Source organism: Orbicella faveolata, unplaced genomic scaffold, assembly GCF_042242905.1.
Source record: "Orbicella faveolata isolate gen_17 unplaced genomic scaffold, um_ofav_v1 contig_13, whole genome shotgun sequence".
Lineage (NCBI taxonomy): Eukaryota > Metazoa > Cnidaria > Anthozoa > Scleractinia > Merulinidae > Orbicella > Orbicella faveolata.
In genome coordinates this window covers 23,051,362-23,070,000 of record NW_028301540.1, presented here as the reverse complement: position 1 = coordinate 23,070,000, position 18,639 = coordinate 23,051,362, and the positions used below count along the sequence as shown (strand labels likewise).

At 38.4% G+C, this 18,639-nt stretch overlaps 3 protein-coding genes and 1 pseudogene across 7 annotated transcripts in view; 2 read left to right on the top strand and 2 right to left on the bottom strand.

Moving 5' to 3' along the window:
• The window catches only part of LOC149115657 (uncharacterized), a 10,076-nt gene extending 9,915 nt beyond the window's left edge, over nucleotides 1-161 (top strand). The window contains exon 3 of the mRNA XM_089285925.1: nucleotides 1-161. This exon is cut by the window's left edge and continues 311 nt beyond it. Within this exon, the coding sequence (XP_089142051.1) occupies nucleotides 1-4 (4 nt within the window). The 3' untranslated portion in view covers nucleotides 5-161.
• A 19-nt stretch (nucleotides 162-180) lies between these two features.
• LOC149115656 (uncharacterized) lies at nucleotides 181-2,444 on the top strand. Its single transcript, XM_089285922.1, has 2 exons — nucleotides 181-352; nucleotides 813-2,444. Exons 1-2 carry the CDS (start codon nucleotides 325-327, stop codon nucleotides 1,637-1,639), a joined length of 855 nt encoding a protein of 284 aa, XP_089142048.1. The 5' UTR covers nucleotides 181-324; the 3' UTR covers nucleotides 1,640-2,444.
• A 7,231-nt stretch (nucleotides 2,445-9,675) lies between these two features.
• On the bottom strand, nucleotides 9,676-16,239 carry LOC149115655 (uncharacterized; annotated as a pseudogene). Its single transcript, XR_016206245.1, has 13 exons — nucleotides 16,115-16,239; nucleotides 15,828-16,006; nucleotides 15,344-15,443; nucleotides 15,138-15,234; nucleotides 14,792-15,024; nucleotides 14,543-14,660; nucleotides 13,930-14,021; nucleotides 13,635-13,755; nucleotides 13,265-13,372; nucleotides 12,592-12,768; nucleotides 12,063-12,236; nucleotides 11,898-11,974; nucleotides 9,676-11,462 (listed from the first exon to the last, which is right to left on the bottom strand). The product of XR_016206245.1 is annotated as an uncharacterized LOC149115655 (transcript).
• Nucleotides 16,085-18,494, bottom strand: LOC149115654 (uncharacterized). 4 transcript variants are annotated; one of them, XM_089285907.1, is made up of 5 exons: nucleotides 18,100-18,494; nucleotides 17,895-17,984; nucleotides 17,039-17,401; nucleotides 16,557-16,667; nucleotides 16,085-16,359 (listed from the first exon to the last, which is right to left on the bottom strand). In XM_089285907.1, the coding sequence occupies exons 1-5, from the start codon at nucleotides 18,347-18,349 to the stop codon at nucleotides 16,355-16,357; spliced, it is 819 nt and encodes a 272-aa protein (XP_089142033.1). In that variant the 5' UTR covers nucleotides 18,350-18,494; the 3' UTR covers nucleotides 16,085-16,354. The 4 variants fall into 4 exon arrangements, with proteins under 4 accessions (XP_089142033.1, XP_089142035.1, XP_089142034.1 ...); XM_089285909.1 differs by having other exon boundaries at nucleotides 17,154-17,401; XM_089285908.1 differs by lacking the exon at nucleotides 16,557-16,667.
• Nucleotides 18,495-18,639: the final 145 nt, after the last annotated feature.

Sequence of the window (18,639 nt, the reverse complement as noted above, 5' to 3'; positions counted from 1 at the left end):
TTAAGTCTTCAAACAATCATTCCTTTAATCTGTCTGTAAATGTAGTTCATGTTCTTCCATCCATCCATACATCCCTCTGTCTGTTCGTCATCTGTTTGTCCATCCCTATTTAGAGCAACTCACTAAAACAACGTTCTCTGTATCTTACTTTAATTTTAGGCAAATATCTTGTACAAAAAACACAAATGGGATGTTGTCATTTTGTACTATCACCCTCATGGTGTGGGTGACACCATTTCAGTTTATGGGACACCAGGCAATGCAGCCAAATTTCTTGATCTGTCTGACGGTCAAGAGAAAGCGCCTTCGGCAGGAAAGCGTGCAATGGATCTTTTTGAACGTTTTATAGATCGTAAGTATTACATATATTTCCATAACCGCTTATCCTAGCGATTATGTCTCATGTTCATTGTCAGAAACATTTGGAAACATATGGGTTTCTGATGCTATAAAATAAAACGTCTGGCAAAACCAACTCTGGCTATCACTTATAACTGTTCAGTTCATCGGTCGTACTAACAAGGTTTGCAGTGGTATTTTAATTTGTTATCGTTATTACGTCCCCGGTAAGCAGGCTTTGAAAGCATCCCTCTCGTGCTTATTTAGAAGCGATTGATCAGTGAACGCTTTTTTAAAAATGACTTCGAAAAAAAAGTCATCGAAAATGTTAATAGCAGAATTGTCGCCCTCTTGTAGTGGTATCCCTTTAGGAGGGATTCAACCGTAATGTTTGTTTGTTTTTTTTTTTGTTTTTTTTGGCGTAATGACAAGTGAAATCTTAATTTAATAAACCATTCTTTACTGTTCAACAGATGAACTCAGCGACTCTGGTACTGCTACTTCGTCGGCTACCACCTCTGTATGTTCTAGCACCCTTTCTTCTATCTCAACAGAAACACATTCCATAACCACTAACTCAGCCTGTGTCACACTATCAACTAACCTTCCACCATCACCCGCATCCTCCACTGCCATAACCACTACCTCAGCCACTGCCACGCTATCAACTAACCTCCCATCATCTCACGCCGCATCCTCCACTGCACCTACCCTCAATCCCATTCTATCATCGTCACCTCCTATCATTACCTCGCCACCCGTCGCAGATATTAACTCAATTTCTGCGCCCATTCTGGTTGCCACTACCGCTTCACTCTCATCTCCAGTCGTGTCTTCTAACCCTAACTACCTTTCCACTCCTTTGCCATCAACTTCGGTGGGTAGTGGAAAAAACGTGCAGGCTCAATCATCTTCTTCTGGCGTTTCTACTAAATTAACAGTTCATCCCTCCTCGATGTCTACACTAGCAACGACTAGTTCCACGTCAGCTTCAGTGCAGAAAGCAGAGACGCAGCTAGTGGCATACGTAGCGACCAACACAGTCCAGGCACTTGGAGTGCCGTTGGAATCACGCAAAGTAATCCACGGCAAACCCATACCTAAGGGCAGTATCTGTGTTCAAGTATCGCAGACGAGCGGACCCAACATACCAGCGCCAATTGTTCTCGGAGATGAAGATGAGAACTCTCTCCTTCAAACCAGCATGTTCTTCGCACTGCCAGTAAGTCGCTCGTTCAGTTACGTGTATTCAAAGAGTACAAACAGTGTGAAACTATCCCCTTACGCCGTCGGTACCTAATGTCGACTTAAGGTGGCTGATCACAGTTTTCGATACCTGTGTTTCATTCACCTTTTTCTCCAAAAGCCTTGATCCCACGGTCGCCAAAAATGGCAAAATAAAGGGTAGGTACTCCAAAGATTGGACAACTGTGTTCAGTCACCTTAAGTTGCTATACCAAGCTTAAAACTGGTCTTTCCAATAGAGTTTGCATGTTTCTTGAGTACATTTGCCTCAGTGAAACAGAGCGATTGGCAATTTTCATTTTTTTCAATTTATTATTTTTTCACTATTTCAAGTTCTACCTGATTTAATTTTACCACTTGTTGACAATGTTACCAACAACTTTCTAAGTGTTTCATACCGATAGTGTGTAAGACATATGTAAGAAAATGTTGTACGAACAACTCAGGGAAACCATATTTTGAGCATTGAAAGTTGGAGTATAAAAATTACTAAATTTCCAATGCGTATGCGATGTACGAAGCTTAACGTTTGAGTGAGCGGAAGATTTCAAAAATTTAAGATGTTTATAAGGAGCAATTTTGGCTGGAACTGCGCACGCAGTGCGTTTGACCGCTGTGTGGGCAGAACAACCCGTAAACTCTGGTAACATCAACAATTTGTTAATTACAAGTACTGCATCCGGAACTCTTCCTTAAGCTTGTTAATATTGACTGTGCAATTGAAATTGTTATAATGGCAAACTTCAGTGGAATATCATGCATTTTTAGAATTAGTTTTAGGAGTGTGGATCTGGGGAATTGAACTAATTTTCAAATTTGCAACTTCTTATCCTTATTAAATAGAGACTTAAACATATAAACTCCAAACTTTTCGTATGGAAATTCTTTTATTACCATTAAGTCATTACACCCATGTACGCAGCCGAATACAACAGCATACCTTAAGGCATTATGTTCTTTGTGGGTTAGCGGCTAGTTTTCTAATGAACGAAGAAAATAAGGACGCTACCGAGTTACCTTCAACCGTACTCTATTATAGAGGGACTCGTGCGCAATCAAATCGGGTGAATTGCACGTTTTAGATGTGAGTTTGCTAGATAGTTGTTCTTATTTGCATATTTCATAAAAAATCGACCTTCCACCCGTTGTGCGAAATTGTCCTCTATTTCTACCATTCAACATAAACAATCTACGTTTGAGATGGGATTTGGTGAAATGGCGGTCCTCATTCACCTATTTCTTCAAATTCGACCTTCCACCCGTCCTGCGAAATTGTCCTCTATTTCTACCATTCCATATAACCAATATACGTTTGAGATGGGATTTGGTGAAATGGCGGTCCTCATCCAACTATTTCATCAAAATCGACCTTCCACCCGTCCTGCGAAATTGTCCTCTATTTCTACCATTCCATATAACCAATATACGTTTGAGATGGGATTTGGTGAAATGGCGGTCCTTATTCAACTATTTCATCAAATTCGACCTTCCACCCGTCCTGCGAAATTGTCCTCTATTTCTACCATTCCATATAACCAATATACGTTTGAGATGGGATTTGGTGAAATGGCGGTCCTCATTCAACTATTTCATCAAAATCGACTTTCCACCCGTTGTGCGAAATTGTCCTCTATTTTTACCATTCCATATAACCAATATACGTTTGAGATGGGATTTGGTGAAATGGCGGTCCTTATTCAACTATTTCATCAAATTCGACCTTCCACCCGTCCTGCGAAATTGTCCTCTATTTCTACCATTCCATATAACCAATATACGTTTGAGATGGGATTTGGTGAAATGGCGGTCCTCAGTCAACTATTTCATCAAAATCGACCTTCCACCCGTCCTGCGAAATTGTCCTCTATTTCTACCATTCCACATAAACCATGTACGTTTGAGATGGGATTTGGTGAAATGGCGGTCCTTATTCACCTATTTCATCAAATTCGACCTTCCACCTGTTCTCCGAAATTGTCGTCTATTTCTACCATTCCATATAACCAATGTACGTTTGAGATGGGATTTGGTGAAATGGCGGTCCTCATTCAACTATTTCATCAAAATCGACTTTCCACCCGTTGTGCGAAATTGTCCTCTATTTCTACCATTCCACATAAACAATGAACGTTTGAGATGGGATTTGGTGAGATGGCGGTCCTTATTCACCTATTTCATCAAATTCGACCTTCCACCTGTTCTGCGAAATTGTCCTCTATTTCTACCATTCCACATAAACCATGTACGTTTGAGATGGGATTTGGTGAAATGGCGGTCCTCATTCAACTATTTCATCAAAATCGACTTTCCACCCGTTGTGCGAAATTGTCCTCTATTTTTACCATTCCACATAAACAATGTACCTTTGAGATGGGATTTGGTGAGATGGCGGTCCTCATTCAACTATTTCATCAAATTCGACCTTCCACCCGTCCTGCGAAATTGTCCTCTATTTCTACCATTCCATATAACCAATGTACGTTTGAGATGGGATTTGGTGAAATGGCGGTCCTTATTCACCTATTTCATCAAATTCGACCTTCCACCTGTTCTGCGAAATTGTCGTCTATTTCTACCATTCCATATAACCAATATACGTTTGAGATGGGATTTGGTGAAATGGCGGTCCTCATTCAACTATTTCATCAAAATCGACTTTCCACCCGTTGTGCGAAATTGTCCTCTATTTTTACCATTCCACATAAACAATGAACGTTTGAGATGGGATTTGGTGAAATGGCGGTCCTTATTCACCTATTTCATCAAATTCGACCTTCCACCTGTTCTGCGAAATTGTCCTCTATTTCTACCATTCCACATAAACCATGTACGTTTGAGATGGGATTTGGTGAAATGGCGGTCCTCATTCAACTATTTCATCAAAATCGACTTTCCACCCGTTGTGCGAAATTGTCCTCTATTTTTACCATTCCACATAAACAATGAACGTTTGAGATGGGATTTGGTGAAATGGCGGTCCTCATTCAACTATTTCATCAAATTCGACCTTCCACCCGTTGTGCGAAATTGTCCTCTATTTCTACCATTCAACATAAACCAATGTACGTTTGAGATGGGATTTGGTGAAATGGCGGTCCTCATTCAACTATTTCATCAAAATCGACCTTCCACCCGTTGTGCGAAATTGTCCTCTATTTCTACCATTCCACATAAACCAATGTACGTTTGAGATGGGATTTGGTGAAATGGCGGTCCTTATTCACCTATTTCATCAAATTCGACCTTCCACCTGTTCTGCGAAATTGTCGTCTATTTCTACCATTCCATATAACCAATGTACGTTTGAGATGGGATTTGGTGAAATGGCGGTCCTCATTCAACTATTTCATCAAAATCGACTTTCCACCCGTTGTGCGAAATTGTCCTCTATTTTTACCATTCCACATAAACAATGAACGTTTGAGATGGGATTTGGTGAGATGGCGGTCCTTATTCACCTATTTCATCAAATTCGACCTTCCACCTGTTCTGCGAAATTGTCCTCTATTTCTACCATTCCACATAAACCATGTACGTTTGAGATGGGATTTGGTGAAATGGCGGTCCTCATTCAACTATTTCATCAAAATCGACTTTCCACCCGTTGTGCGAAATTGTCCTCTATTTTTACCATTCCACATAAACAATGAACGTTTGAGATGGGATTTGGTGAAATGGCGGTCCTCATTCAACTATTTCATCAAATTCGACCTTCCACCCGTTGTGCGAAATTGTCCTCTATTTCTACCATTCAACATAAACCAATGTACGTTTGAGATGGGATTTGGTGAAATGGCGGTCCTCATTCAACTATTTTATCAAAATCGACCTTCCACCCGTTCTGCGAAATTGTCCTCTATTTTTACCATTCCACATAAACCATGTACGTTTGAGATGGGATTTGGTGAGATGGCGGTCCTTATTCAACTATTTCATCAAATTCGACCTTCCACCCGTCCTGCGAAATTGTCCTCTATTTCTACCATTCCATATAACCAATGTACGTTTGAGATGGGATTTGGTGAAATGGCGGTCCTCATTCAACTATTTCATCAAAATCGACCTTCCACCCGTCCTGCGAAATTGTCCTCTATTTTTACCATTCCACATAAACAATGTACGTTTGAGATGGGATTTGGTGAAATGGCGGTCCTCATTCAACTATTTCATCAAAATCGACCTTCCACCCGTCCTGCGAAATTGTCCTCTATTTCTACCATTCCATATAACCAATGTACGTTTGAGATGGGATTTGGTGAAATGGCGGTCCTCATTCAACTATTTCATCAAAATCGACTTTCCACCCGTCCTGCGAAATTGTCCTCTATTTTTACCATTCCACATAAACAATGAACGTTTGAGATGGGATTTGGTGAAATGGCGGTCCTTATTCAACTATTTCATCAAATTCGACGTTCCACCCGTTGTGCGAAATTGTCCTCTATTTCTACCATTCCACATAAACCAATGTACGTTTGAGATGGGATTTGGTGAAATGGCGGTCCTCATTCAACTATTTTATCAAAATCGACCTTCCACCCGTTCTGCGAAATTGTCCTCTATTTCTACCATTCCACATAAACAATGTACGTTTGAGATGGGATTTGGTGAAATGGCGGTCCTCAGTCAACTATTTCATCAAAATCGACCTTCCACCCGTTCTGCGAAATTGTCCTCTATTTCTACCATTCCATATAACCAATGTACGTTTGAGATGGGATTTGGTGAAATGGCGGTCCTTATTCACCTATTTCATCAAATTCGACCTTCCACCCGTCCTGCGAAATTGTCCTCTATTTTTACCATTCCACATAAACAATGTACGTTTGAGATGGGATTTGGTGAAATGGCGGTCCTCATTCAACTATTTCATCAAAATCGACCTTCCACCCGTTGTGCGAAATTGTCCTCTATTTCTACCATTCCATATAACCAATGTACGTTTGAGATGGGATTTGGTGAAATGGCGGTCCTTATTCAACTATTTCATCAAATTCGACCTTCCACCTGTTCTGCGAAATTGTCGTCTATTTCTACCATTCCATATAACCAATGTACGTTTGAGATGGGATTTGGTGAAATGGCGGTCCTCAGTCAACTATTTCATCAAAATCGACCTTCCACCCGTTGTGCGTAATTGTCCTCTATTTTTACCATTCCACATAAACAATGAACGTTTGAGATGGGATTTGGTGAAATGGCGGTCCTTATTCAACTATTTCATCAAATTCGATCTTCCACCCGTTGTGCGAAATTGTTCTCTATTTCTACCATTCCACATAAACCATGTACGTTTGAGATGGGATTTGGTGAAATGGCGGTCCTCATTCAACTATTTCATCAAAATCGACTTTCCACCCGTCCTGCGAAATTGTCCTCTATTTTTACCATTCCACATAAACAATGAACGTTTGAGATGGGATTTGGTGAAATGGCGGTCCTTATTCAACTATTTCATCAAATTCGACGTTCCACCCGTTGTGCGAAATTGTCCTCTATTTCTACCATTCCACATAAACCAATGTACGTTTGAGATGGGATTTGGTGAAATGGCGGTCCTCATTCAACTATTTTATCAAAATCGACCTTCCACCCGTTCTGCGAAATTGTCCTCTATTTCTACCATTCCACATAAACAATGTACGTTTGAGATGGGATTTGGTGAAATGGCGGTCCTTATTCAACTATTTAATCAAATTCGACCTTCCACCCGTCCTGCGAAATTGTCCTCTATTTCTACCATTCCATATAACCAATGTACGTTTGAGATGGGATTTGGTGAAATGGCGGTCCTCATTCAACTATTTCATCAAAATCGACCTTCCACCCGTCCTGCGAAATTGTCCTCTATTTTTACCATTCCACATAAACAATGTACGTTTGAGATGGGATTTGGTGAAATGGCGGTCCTCATTCAACTATTTCATCAAAATCGACCTTCCACCCGTCCTGCGAAATTGTCCTCTATTTCTACCATTCCATATAACCAATGTACGTTTGAGATGGGATTTGGTGAAATGGCGGTCCTCATTCACCTATTTCATCAAATTCGACCTTCCACCCGTCCTGCGAAATTGTCCTCTATTTCTACCATTCCATATAACCAATATACGTTTGAGATGGGATTTGGTGAAATGGCGGTCCTTATTCACCTATTTCATCAAATTCGACCTTCCACCCGTTCTGCGAAATTGTCGTCTATATCTACCATTCCATATAACCAATGTACCTTTGAGATGGGATTTGGTGAAATGGAGGTCCTTATTCAACTATTTCTTCAAATTCGACCTTCCACCCGTCCTGCGAAATTGTCCTCTATTTCTACCATTCCATATAACCAATGTACGTTTGAGATGGGATTTGGTGAAATGGCGGTCCTTATTCACCTATTTCATCAAATTCGACCTTCCACCCGTCCTGCGAAATTGTCCTCTATTTCTACCATTCCATATAACCAATATACGTTTGAGATGGGATTTGGTGAAATGGCGGTCCTTATTCAACTATTTCATCAAATTCGACCTTCCACCCGTCCTGCGAAATTGTCCTCTATTTCTACCATTCCATATAACCAATGTACGTTTGAGATGGGATTTGGTGAAATGGCGGTCCTTATTCACCTATTTCAACAAATTCGACCTTCCACCTGTTCTGCGAAATTGTTCTCTATTTCTACCATTCCATATAACCATCGTACGTTTGAGATGGGATTTGGTGAAATGGCGGTCCTCAGTCACCTATTTCATCAAAATCGACCTTCCACCCGTTGTGCGAAATTGTCCTCTATTTTTACCATTCCACATAAACAATGAACGTTTGAGATGGGATGTGGTGAAATGGCGGTCCTCATTCAACTATTTTATCAAATTTGACCTTCCACTTGTTCTGCGAAATTGTCCTCTATGTCTACCATTCCACATAAACAATTTACGTTTGAAATGGGATTTGGTGAAATGGCGGTCCTCATTCAACTATTTCATCAAAATCGACCTTCCACCCGTCCTGCGAAATTGTCCTCTATTTCTACCATTCCACATAAACAGTGAACGTTTGAGATGGGATTTGGTAAAGTACTGGTCCTAATTTGCATTTTTCATAGCAATCGACAATTAACTGGTTTTGCAAAATTGTCTCCTCTTTTGCTATTCCTGATTTCTCATGTGAGTTTGTGACATAGTTGTCCATATTCAAATCTATTATCAAAATCGGCCGTCCACGCGTTATGCGAAATTACCCTCTATTCTCACCATTCCCCATATAACGACGTTTCAGATGGGATTTGTTGGAATAAATACACTTTATCTGAAGGTTCAACATATCATACGGACGGACATTTTGCAAGTTGCCTATTGAGCAAGGAACAAAATGTCGGCACGTCTTACATGTTAAAGCATTGAATATTATTAATCCAGTATTATAAGTCAAAGTTGGGGTCGTTTAGTCCAGCCATTTTGTGGCTCCGCTTTCCTTCCGTATTTTTGCCCTGTCCTACAGTGTAATAACGTATAATAATTTGCAAGTTCTCTTGACCTTTTATCGTAAAGTGGCGCAATAATGTTTCTTATTCAGCATTACCTTAAAAACGTTATGCCTAATTGTTCTCTTTTTTCACCATACTTAACCGCGTTTATGTCAGATTGCAAGCGTGCAGCCCAAATTAAGGTCAATTGCATTTCAATACCAGCGAGATGGGCTGGTTTAATACTAGAGACATGGTACCCGTTTGGATGAGTTTCGGCAAACATTTGCTTTACCTGTCAAGACGAGCTACTTTACGAAATGCACCTTGAACGACGCATTATGAAAGGTAGCTTGTCTTGATGGGTAAAGCGTCAGATGGCCGTCATTGTACAAGAGACGCAAATTTATATAACTGGAAATCAATCATGCCAAAAATGAGAACGGTTGACTGTTTACATTGGCGGATCTATGGGAGGACCCCCTCCTGTTGGTAAGTGGTATTTTTTTTTCTACTGAAACCTCCCTTTAACCCTTCTAAATTTTTCTTCAGATATGTACTGACAGGCATTTTAGTTGCCAAAGTAAGAAACCCTAACAGAAACTATTAGTCCATTTGAAAGAGAATTACCATTTACACGAAAAATATTTATTTATTTCACTTGAATTGTTATTTTAAGGCACTACACTACTTCTACAACTTCACAACAATTAGGAATTCATTCCCTTTCATTTGAAATTCCAGAAATTATTTCAAAACTAACGATAGATAAATCCGACGTTTCGGCGACATCTTGGCGCCATTGTCAAGGGAAACTAATTAAATATGCGATTTCAAGAGTAACTAAGAGTTCAGAGTTTCTAATTTGCATGGGTTAGACAAAGACTTTAACGCGAACTGAGTCTGTTTTTGCCTGTATATGTTTATCTAAATCATTGTTGATTATTTCAAAACTACAGGCGTATTAAAACGTGAACTTTTCATTAATTGTCACTTAATGCATAACATTCAATGCACACAATGATTCCTCGCAAAAGGCCTAAAATTTATGCGAATAACAATATATCAAAGAAGTAATAAATCAAATATGATCCTTATTCTACTCACTCTTTGCATTACGAGTAAATGCTAACAATTTGTAAGCAATCACGTCCTTGAGACGAGACACTTGTTTACAGTGTTGTTTACCTAACTACTAAACAATTCACTCGTTTGCTGTTCTTACGACGTTTAGGCTCTGACTAAGAGTAAACTTCCCTGGATGATAACCCTGCAATGCTCTCTATGTCGTCAGTTTTCGATATCATTTTAACATCAAGTACACATTTCAGTTGTTCTTCAAGCAATCGCACAAAATTGGCGTTTTCCTTACGTAGAACGCAATAAATTAGACATGTATCAATGCAAGGTAGTGATCCAAAGGATTTAAGGCCAAAAAATTAAAAAGAAAACGGAGATTCTTGAAATACTTCTTATACATTGGACATAATTTCGATACGGAATTAAAAAGTAATGAAAGACAGATTACCATAAGTGTGACCTCTCATATCAAGGAGTTTCTGACATTCAATTATAAATTGATATAAGTTCCCAGCCTGACCTAACAAAATTTCGGCTCCATGCATTCCGTGGCGATGAGTGTCAACTAAGACGATACCACCGCTTTCTAACGCCAAAAATAGAACAGTTTTTTCGTTCACGATAAACAAGGCAGCATTCGTTGGGTGGGGGCCATTGCACAAAATAGATAACTGGTGTTGTAGCGTTGTTGGTGCGTGTCCATCACAAACTCGTACAGCCAAAGGTGATCCTATGGACACGCTGACACATTGCTTTGCGACAGAAGCAGCCTCTGCAGCGGACAGGAAGCGATGCGGTAGGCTATGTCGACAGCGATCATAGAGCCGGTTTCCCACTCTGATGGATGCAAGTAGTAATTTAACCCACAGAGGGCATAGTGAACGCAAGGGTTGAAGATCCAGGCGCTCGTGCCATACTCCGTGTGCAAAGATTACAGCTATGACGCTACAAGCGGAACTTCCGTTTCGTTCATGTAGAGTCGATTGGCTGATTTCAGGGAGAAATTTCCATGAAAATGTGTTAGACTGGGTAATTTTCTCGCCAACAACGTCTACATTTTCTTCTGGAGTTGGCTGGTAATTTGTGGGCATATCATCATCGGAATAGTCACCGGTGCTGTCGGAATGGTCATCGTCATAATCATCAACATCCTTGTTACCATTTTCTGCGTTATCTTCAATGTTGAGGCATTCTTCGTATCCACTCCCTGTTAATGCAGCTTTAAATTTGGTGGCTGCACAACAGACTTGGCTCTTGCAGAAAGCAATCGCTTTTTTGCTAAGCTCACTTTTCCTCGAAGTACCGGCGCACTTTTTGAAGTAGTTTTGTACTTCGTTTCCTATTTTCATGAGTAATGAACAAAATTAACAAAAATAAGAAAGTGCACTGAGTAAAAAAATAGATATATATATACTTAATGAAACTATACGGCAACTGCTCTGATGTCGGGACGTCCGTCTATATGTCCATCCGTCCGAACGTCTTTAAGTGAGTGAGCGAGCGAGCGAGCAACTAATTGTAATTCTGCACGTTTCTTATTAGAAGACACAATGATCTAACGGGTAAGCACTTAGCAGCTTAAGCAGAGTCGGGGTCCCTGAAAAGGTTTTCCTGTTCATGACACCCACAATATATGACTTTCAAAGTTCCTTCTTCGACTTAGGATCTCTTAGCAATAGAAAAGGGGACCTTCAAAACGGTAGCTAATTGTTTCATGCTACAAAAACCAGGATAAAATTAACAAAATCGGTAACTATAATCGTGAAGACTATACCGTCAAATCTGGTTGGATAGCTAGGGTCACCATTTCTGAGTTGTCATCCAGGAGCATGTTGGAGTCGCAGTCGGGATCTTGAAAAATGGAAAACATTTTTAAAATCTTGCCAAAAACATTTTCGATCGAAATTGTAAAAACTAAAGCCATTTAGTAATCACTCACTCTCCAACTTGTCCTGTAAATCCACAATCTCCCTTTCAAGATGAGGAAGGACAACCTCCAAGTAGAATGCTATGAAGTCTGTCATCTCCTTCTTGATAAGAGCAATTTCTTCGTCCCATCTCCTGGAAATTTGGTGTTTTTCTACGATGATTCTTTGAATCCTTATAGGCGTAGCTTTATAAAGAGATCAATAAAACATAAGAGTGTGAGATGAGTTGGTTGTTTAATGAAAAAGTGTATTTTAGGCATGTCATAAAATGATAAAAGTAATTGTGTAAGCATCGATTAAGCGATACCTATGAGAATAGTATACGCGAATCTTCCAGTCAAAATCAGCTGTTTCGGCCTATTTGGGCCTCGTCAGCACGGCGTAGCAAAACACTCAGTTTGAATGGTGCATTCAAGTGACGGAGTAGCTGAGCGATAAGCAGCCGTGGACAGCAATCAGTACATGTATTTAGCAGACGTATTAATGAACCACATCCAAATAAATCAATTTAATGGGTATTAGATATCTTTCAAAGTTCACCTGTATTTCCTCCCCAGGGGAAGTTTCCTTTCATGACTTCAGAGACAGTACATGCAGATTGAAGGTTGGCAACTTGGTCACTCTGTGTCTGCTCATTGTACAGCTGTATTCGAGAGGTAAGTTTGGCCTTTTCTGTAGAAATTTTACTTCGCAAACGTGTGCGCTGCTTGGATGACTCTAAATGGTATTTAATTAGGTAAAAAAGACATTTTGACCCAAAATCATCATAAAGTAATTAATGTAATAAATGACGTTCAAAATACAGACATAATCACAGCTTAAAAATACGAGAAGAAATAAATAAGTAAATAAATAAATAAAAACATAGATAGATAAGCAACCAAGTAAGCATGCAAGCAAACAAGTACATATATGTATTAAGAATCCGTAAGGACACAGCAATTGTCAATGTTCTCTCCATTAACATTTGCTGTCTCGCACGTTAGCATATTTGCATAACTTTTGAACCTTTTGTATTCATTGTTACACTTGTTCATTCCACCCAAACCAATGAGGACCTGAGATATTAGGTGGAAACGTCATTCAAGTGTTTTAACCAAGCGTTGTTTTCTATGTTTTTAAGAAGCCAGTTGTAAACATTGACTGTATTTTTAATATCATGAGTCCTGACTACAATTTTAGTATAAGTAATAAATAGTGTGACCACACATACCAGCCAGTTTGTTCATGGAATGGGAAGTCTGCTCTATGGTTGAAACCAACATTTCTATTTCGTCTTGAAGCTGAATACTGCTGGAAGTACCCTTGCAGGATTCCACTTCTATTTCAAAAATCAACATTGCTTTCCAGTAAGCATCACTTGTAAATAGATCAGTCAGTTACAGTTGTTATTTCATCTTTGTACTTCAGAAGGTAGGGTGATAACATTTACACTCTCCAGTTCATTTTTACTAACAGAAAACAATATTTGGTAGGTTAGGAACGTGTTATAAAACGGGGTAGATTTTCATTCCAATGTCTAGTATTATTCCAATTATGAGTTACAGAATGAAGTAATGCCAAATACACAAAATTTTTATTACCTTGTGCATGACTAACAACAGCAAGCTTCCAGTCATCTGATTTGAATTGATCCAATGATACACCATATTCATCAAGAGCTTCATTAAAGTCTTTTAGTGATTCATTCTGCATTTTAATAGCCTTTAAAAAATAGCAGTGAAAAAAAAAAATTGAAATTAGGGAATGACAGAAATTTAAGGCAAAAGCTCTTTTCCTTCTTTAATGAAAATTAAAACTGGCTGTGAGGTATACTAGGAGAAATACATATAGGTCTTTATCTGTTTCAACAAATAATGTACACTGTTGCATACTCACACGAGTATATCGCTGAGCAAGACTTTGGGCCATACCAATAATTTTTCTTTTGTTCCACCTCAGGGCATGCTCTGGAATAAGCTCTTCTCGATCTTCAAAAGGGTAAAAAAATAGTAATGAGCAAGTATAAGATCAATGATTTTACAACAGTTTTGTACTGTATGCATGTTTATTGAAAAACTAGACTTGGTATATAGCAATTCCTGAGTTTTTATTCATTTACAGGCCATTGTACATGTAAGACCTTGTTTACCATGGAACACAAATATGGTAGGTGTAACTATATGGAGACAGCCAGTGAAATTAAATATGGCAATTTTTTTTAATAGAACAATTATAATTATTTGCCTAAAATTGTAATAGTTTACCTCACTGGCAAATTATTATTCCACTCACCCTTGTTGGCTACTTATGGCCAACACAACATAAAACATCTTGTTGGCTAACGAACATCTCAAATCCAATAACATATTGTTAAATATACATGTATTTGGGGGTAACAAAAAAATGAGTCAATTTGTAGCAGAAAAATTCTTTTCTTTACAAAATAAATAAATAAAATAAAAATAAGACTCTTACTCACACTCCGTCACTGGTTAAAGTTTCCACTTACTCTCAGGAAGCATGTACTTTGTAGTGTTTCCACAACGAGACATGTGAGAATTGATCTGTTCCACTTCCTCACCAGTGGAGCAGGCACTTCCATCTTGCCATCGACCAACCCATATGACCTGTTTTAACATACATAATAGTAGTAGATCTTATTGTGCAACTTGTTCAAATTTGTGTAACTTATAATTCAAATTAGCTTTCATTTACAAACTTTAAGAAACTACACATGTACAACCATTATAATTTATACCTGGCATGTCCAACTGTGAGCTTTTGCATGCATTACTGACAAGGCTGGTTTCATATCGCAGTTTTCTAACCCCCCAGCTTTTCCAGCCCACTTCCAGTATTTGCAAACTATATCTTCCCAAAAATAATTGACACTGGCTGGTATCATTTTTTTCTGATGTATAAAGTTTGCATAACCATACAGCTCTCCCTGAAACATGTTAACTGCCCACTGAGCCAAGCCATGCCTGCAACCTACATGATTGTATAAATAACATTTTCAATAAGTACACAAATGCATCCCTTCCATATACAGCTGTAGATTTTCAGACCTAATACATTTATGACAATATATATTTCATTTCAACCTGCAATCTCAAGTCCAGTCTCATCAAGTTTGGCTGCTTTTTTGCCATGGTTGTTTGTGGCCCTCCAGTGTGAATCACTACATCTATTATCAACATCCTGTGGTCAAGCAAAACACCCATCAAATATCACGTCAAGAAGATAAGCTCTAAAAGCCATCAATTGACATAAATGTATGTCATACAAAATGCATTCTAAAGCAAAAAACCTTAGATTTGGACTTCTTTGCATAAACTGCCTTCATGTGGCTGTCTACATCATGGTTGTTGGCAATGAAGAGGTCTCCATAGTATGATGGCCTTCTTTGACTAAGTATGTGAGAGACAATTTAAAAACAAAATTATTGCATTAAATGCAAAAATGGAATTTAATTTTAATTAATATCATCTCTGAATTTTTATACTACTTTTATTTAGTCTACATATTATATTACTAACAGAAAGCAAACTATGAATTCCCTTTGATTAATAAATGAGGTGTTTTATTGTTTTAAAGATTGTATGTAAAACAATTTAGAAATTTGCTGCTAAGGACCTTGATTCAATGTTGAATTACTGCCACAGATTACTGGAAAAAAGTGTTCTGAAAACTGATATGAATTTATGCTCATTGCATACTTATAATCCACATCATGAAAATCAGCATTTTCCCATAATTTGAGCAATACACCTCTAAACACAGTGAATATGAACCTTCCTGATGTCTTGAAACGATAAAGTTTCATGTTTCCATCGACATGGCAGGAGTGCTGAAAAATTGAACAAGAAGGGCACTTCATCCAGTCAAGCCCTTGCAGACAATCTAACTCATACTGCAAGAACTTCCACTCTTTAAAAGACCTTGAGAATGTGGTATGATTAATGGTTGGTGCCTGTTGAAATAATAATTTTTAAACACCCTTTTTTTATTATTATTATTATTATTATTATTATTATTATTATTAATGAGATTATTATTGATTTTAGAAGTGGACTCATACCCTTCCTTTCATAACAGAAACATCCTCAAGCGCTCTGATAAAGGAGCTTTCTGAGGTCCCAGGCATTCTCTTCTGAAAAGCATCCCACAGATGAAAAAGCTGCTGATCAAAGACATAACTTGTATCTGTGGGGCTTCCTGGCCAAGGCCAATACCCTGCATGTACAACATCACTTAGGGACCAGGATGGAGAAACAAAATTGCACTGGCTACATTGGATGGTAGACTTGTTTAAATCAAATCATCCTGGAACAAAGAAAATATATAAGCATTTGCAAAACAGCAAAAAAAAAAAAAAAAAAAAGGGTGAGAAAAATGCACTACTATGTTTTACAACTCAATAGCTCCTGATCACAGGAAGGTGTTCCATCAAGATACAGTTAGAGCAAATTATTTTTCATTTCTATGAACATGACTTGTAACTCATTCAGTCTAAACACTACCTTTCTCATTCACAACAATGACCACTCCTGAAGTTGTTAATTGGCGTAAAACCCCAGCCTCTTTACAGCTTGGGCAGTACCCAGGCAAACTGATGAATGGAAATGGCTTAACTTGCCGAGGAAAACGACAGAACAAACCAGTTCAGGTTATTGATAACATAAATAAAGCTAGCATTTTGGTAAATAACCAGTGACTGGATTTCATAATCATTAAACTGAAAATCTACATGCGTGTATAGTGTAAGCTACCTTAAAAGAAAGCAACCCATATAACACTAAACCAACAATTATCATTACTTGGTTTTCAATCCATACATGTATGTATATTCTCGCAAGACTCAACAAGAACCCTGAGAATATAACAAAATTAATATCACAAATACAACATCGAACAAAGAAAAACAATGATGGTCAGCACAAATTTAATACATGTACAGTGGCTGTCTTCAGACTGATGTTCTTCCTTTTAGATATCTGCTTACCTATGTTTTGCTTTACTCCATTTTCATCAATTATCACAGTTGGAGGAATAGCCTGAAAGAAACCATCAACAAACCCATCTCTGTTATGAAATGGCAAGAGAGAATGCACATTTACATCACATGAAGAGCAGAAAAATTTCTTTGGGCAGTCATGACGTCTTATAAGTGTTTTCTCTTCCAAACATATCCGACAATGATCAGGTGAAGGGAGGCTCTCACAATTAAGGAGAGCTTCTAGCAGCAGCTTTCTGTTATTATCCCAGCTCGATGACAAATTCACCATTCTGGTCTCCCAATTTTTAGATGGATTATTTGTAGAGCTGAGAAACTCATCACATCTTGCCAAGGCAGCCTCGAGATTGTCTGTGGAACAATATTCATATCTATGTTAATTACATCTTAGATATATCAGGAAATAAATTATTACTATTATTTTTATTATTATTATTATTATTATTATTATTATTATTACTATTATTATTATTACTATATTATTATTTATTAGGAAGATAGAAATGTTTTATGCATCACAGATTTCTCTCGCACTAGCAGAAAGAATTTTATGGAAAACTAAATGTTCATCCTTGCTAGTTTCATAGGTTAGGAATGTCTGGGATTATTGGCGAAAAATTCCAATTGCTGCTAACACATAAAAGAAAAATAAGGTAATAAATGTAAATCATATTTTTGCAAACTTCAAATCATCAAAAGAAACCAGTTCTTTAACTATCACCTTTTTCCAGCTGGTGAGTCACACACTCTAGCTTTCTTTCCCTGATAGCGGACACCAACAAATTTTAAAATTACAACCATCAATTTATGACTACCAGTTTCATGTGGATAAGAAAAAGGTTACCGTCTACGCTAGATGATGATGGCATGTACTGTTGATCGCCAATGTCGCAATCATCGGAATCCGCCGAATCAGCCGCAGTTTGAGCTGGATCTAGATGCAAAAGGGTTTACTTTGTTACCGGAAAGACAGTTCGAAGTACATAATGATTTTAACAGCAACGAATGACATGAAGTATGATAATCATAAACCAATAATATGATTATACCAATTGAACTTGGCCGCTTGCGATCGTCTTGAAATCTGGGCTTGTACGGATAGTGACTTTTCCTTCTCCCAGTCAAGGGATCCCGAAAAATACGGAAACGCTTCTTCTTTGTCGGCTTTTTTCTATTCTCAAGTAGTTGATTTGCTTCCTCTAAGGCCTCTTGGAGCGCTGTTTGGGCGTCTTTTTTCGTAGCCTTTTTTAACCTTGACAACGCCATTTTGATTTCTCCAAAAGCACTAAGAGCTTGCATTCAGCGGTTCTGGCGGTTACAAGAGGTACCATGGGAAGCCAGTACTGAAATTGATGATTAGAGTGAATTCACTGGGTTTTGACAATTGAGGCTATTCGTCAATTCGTCAATTCGGAGGGGTCGCCCTTCACGTAGGGGCCGCCGGAGGCCGACGAACACTGGGAACAAGACATTAATTCGCCGCTCGTGGCAAGCTTACTTTACCCTGCAAAACACGTCAGATTTAACCATTTTGATCAGAGTTTTTAGGTTTCAAGTGATTTTTACTCTTTATTAGGTATCGGAAAAAT

What these genes read in the sequence shown, in the direction of transcription:
- LOC149115656 (XM_089285922.1), top strand. Translation starts at nt 325, where the DNA reads ATGGATCTTTTTGAACGTTTTATAGATC. An exon ending in TTTTGAACGTTTTATAGATC is followed by an intron (nt 353 to 812) that starts GTAAGTATTACA and finishes ACTGTTCAACAG; the next exon opens with ATGAACTCAGCGACTCTGGT.
- LOC149115654 (XM_089285906.1), bottom strand. Translation starts at nt 18,349, where the DNA reads ATGCAAGCTCTTAGTGCTTTTGGAGAAATCAAAATGGCGTTGTCAAGG. An exon ending in CAAGCGGCCAAGTTCAATTG is followed by an intron (nt 17,985 to 18,099) that starts GTATAATCATAT and finishes TTTTGCATCTAG; the next exon opens with ATCCAGCTCAAACTGCGGCT. An exon ending in TGGAGTAAAGCAAAACATAG is followed by an intron (nt 16,668 to 17,038) that starts GTAAGCAGATAT and finishes TTCCTCGGCAAG; the next exon opens with TTAAGCCATTTCCATTCATC.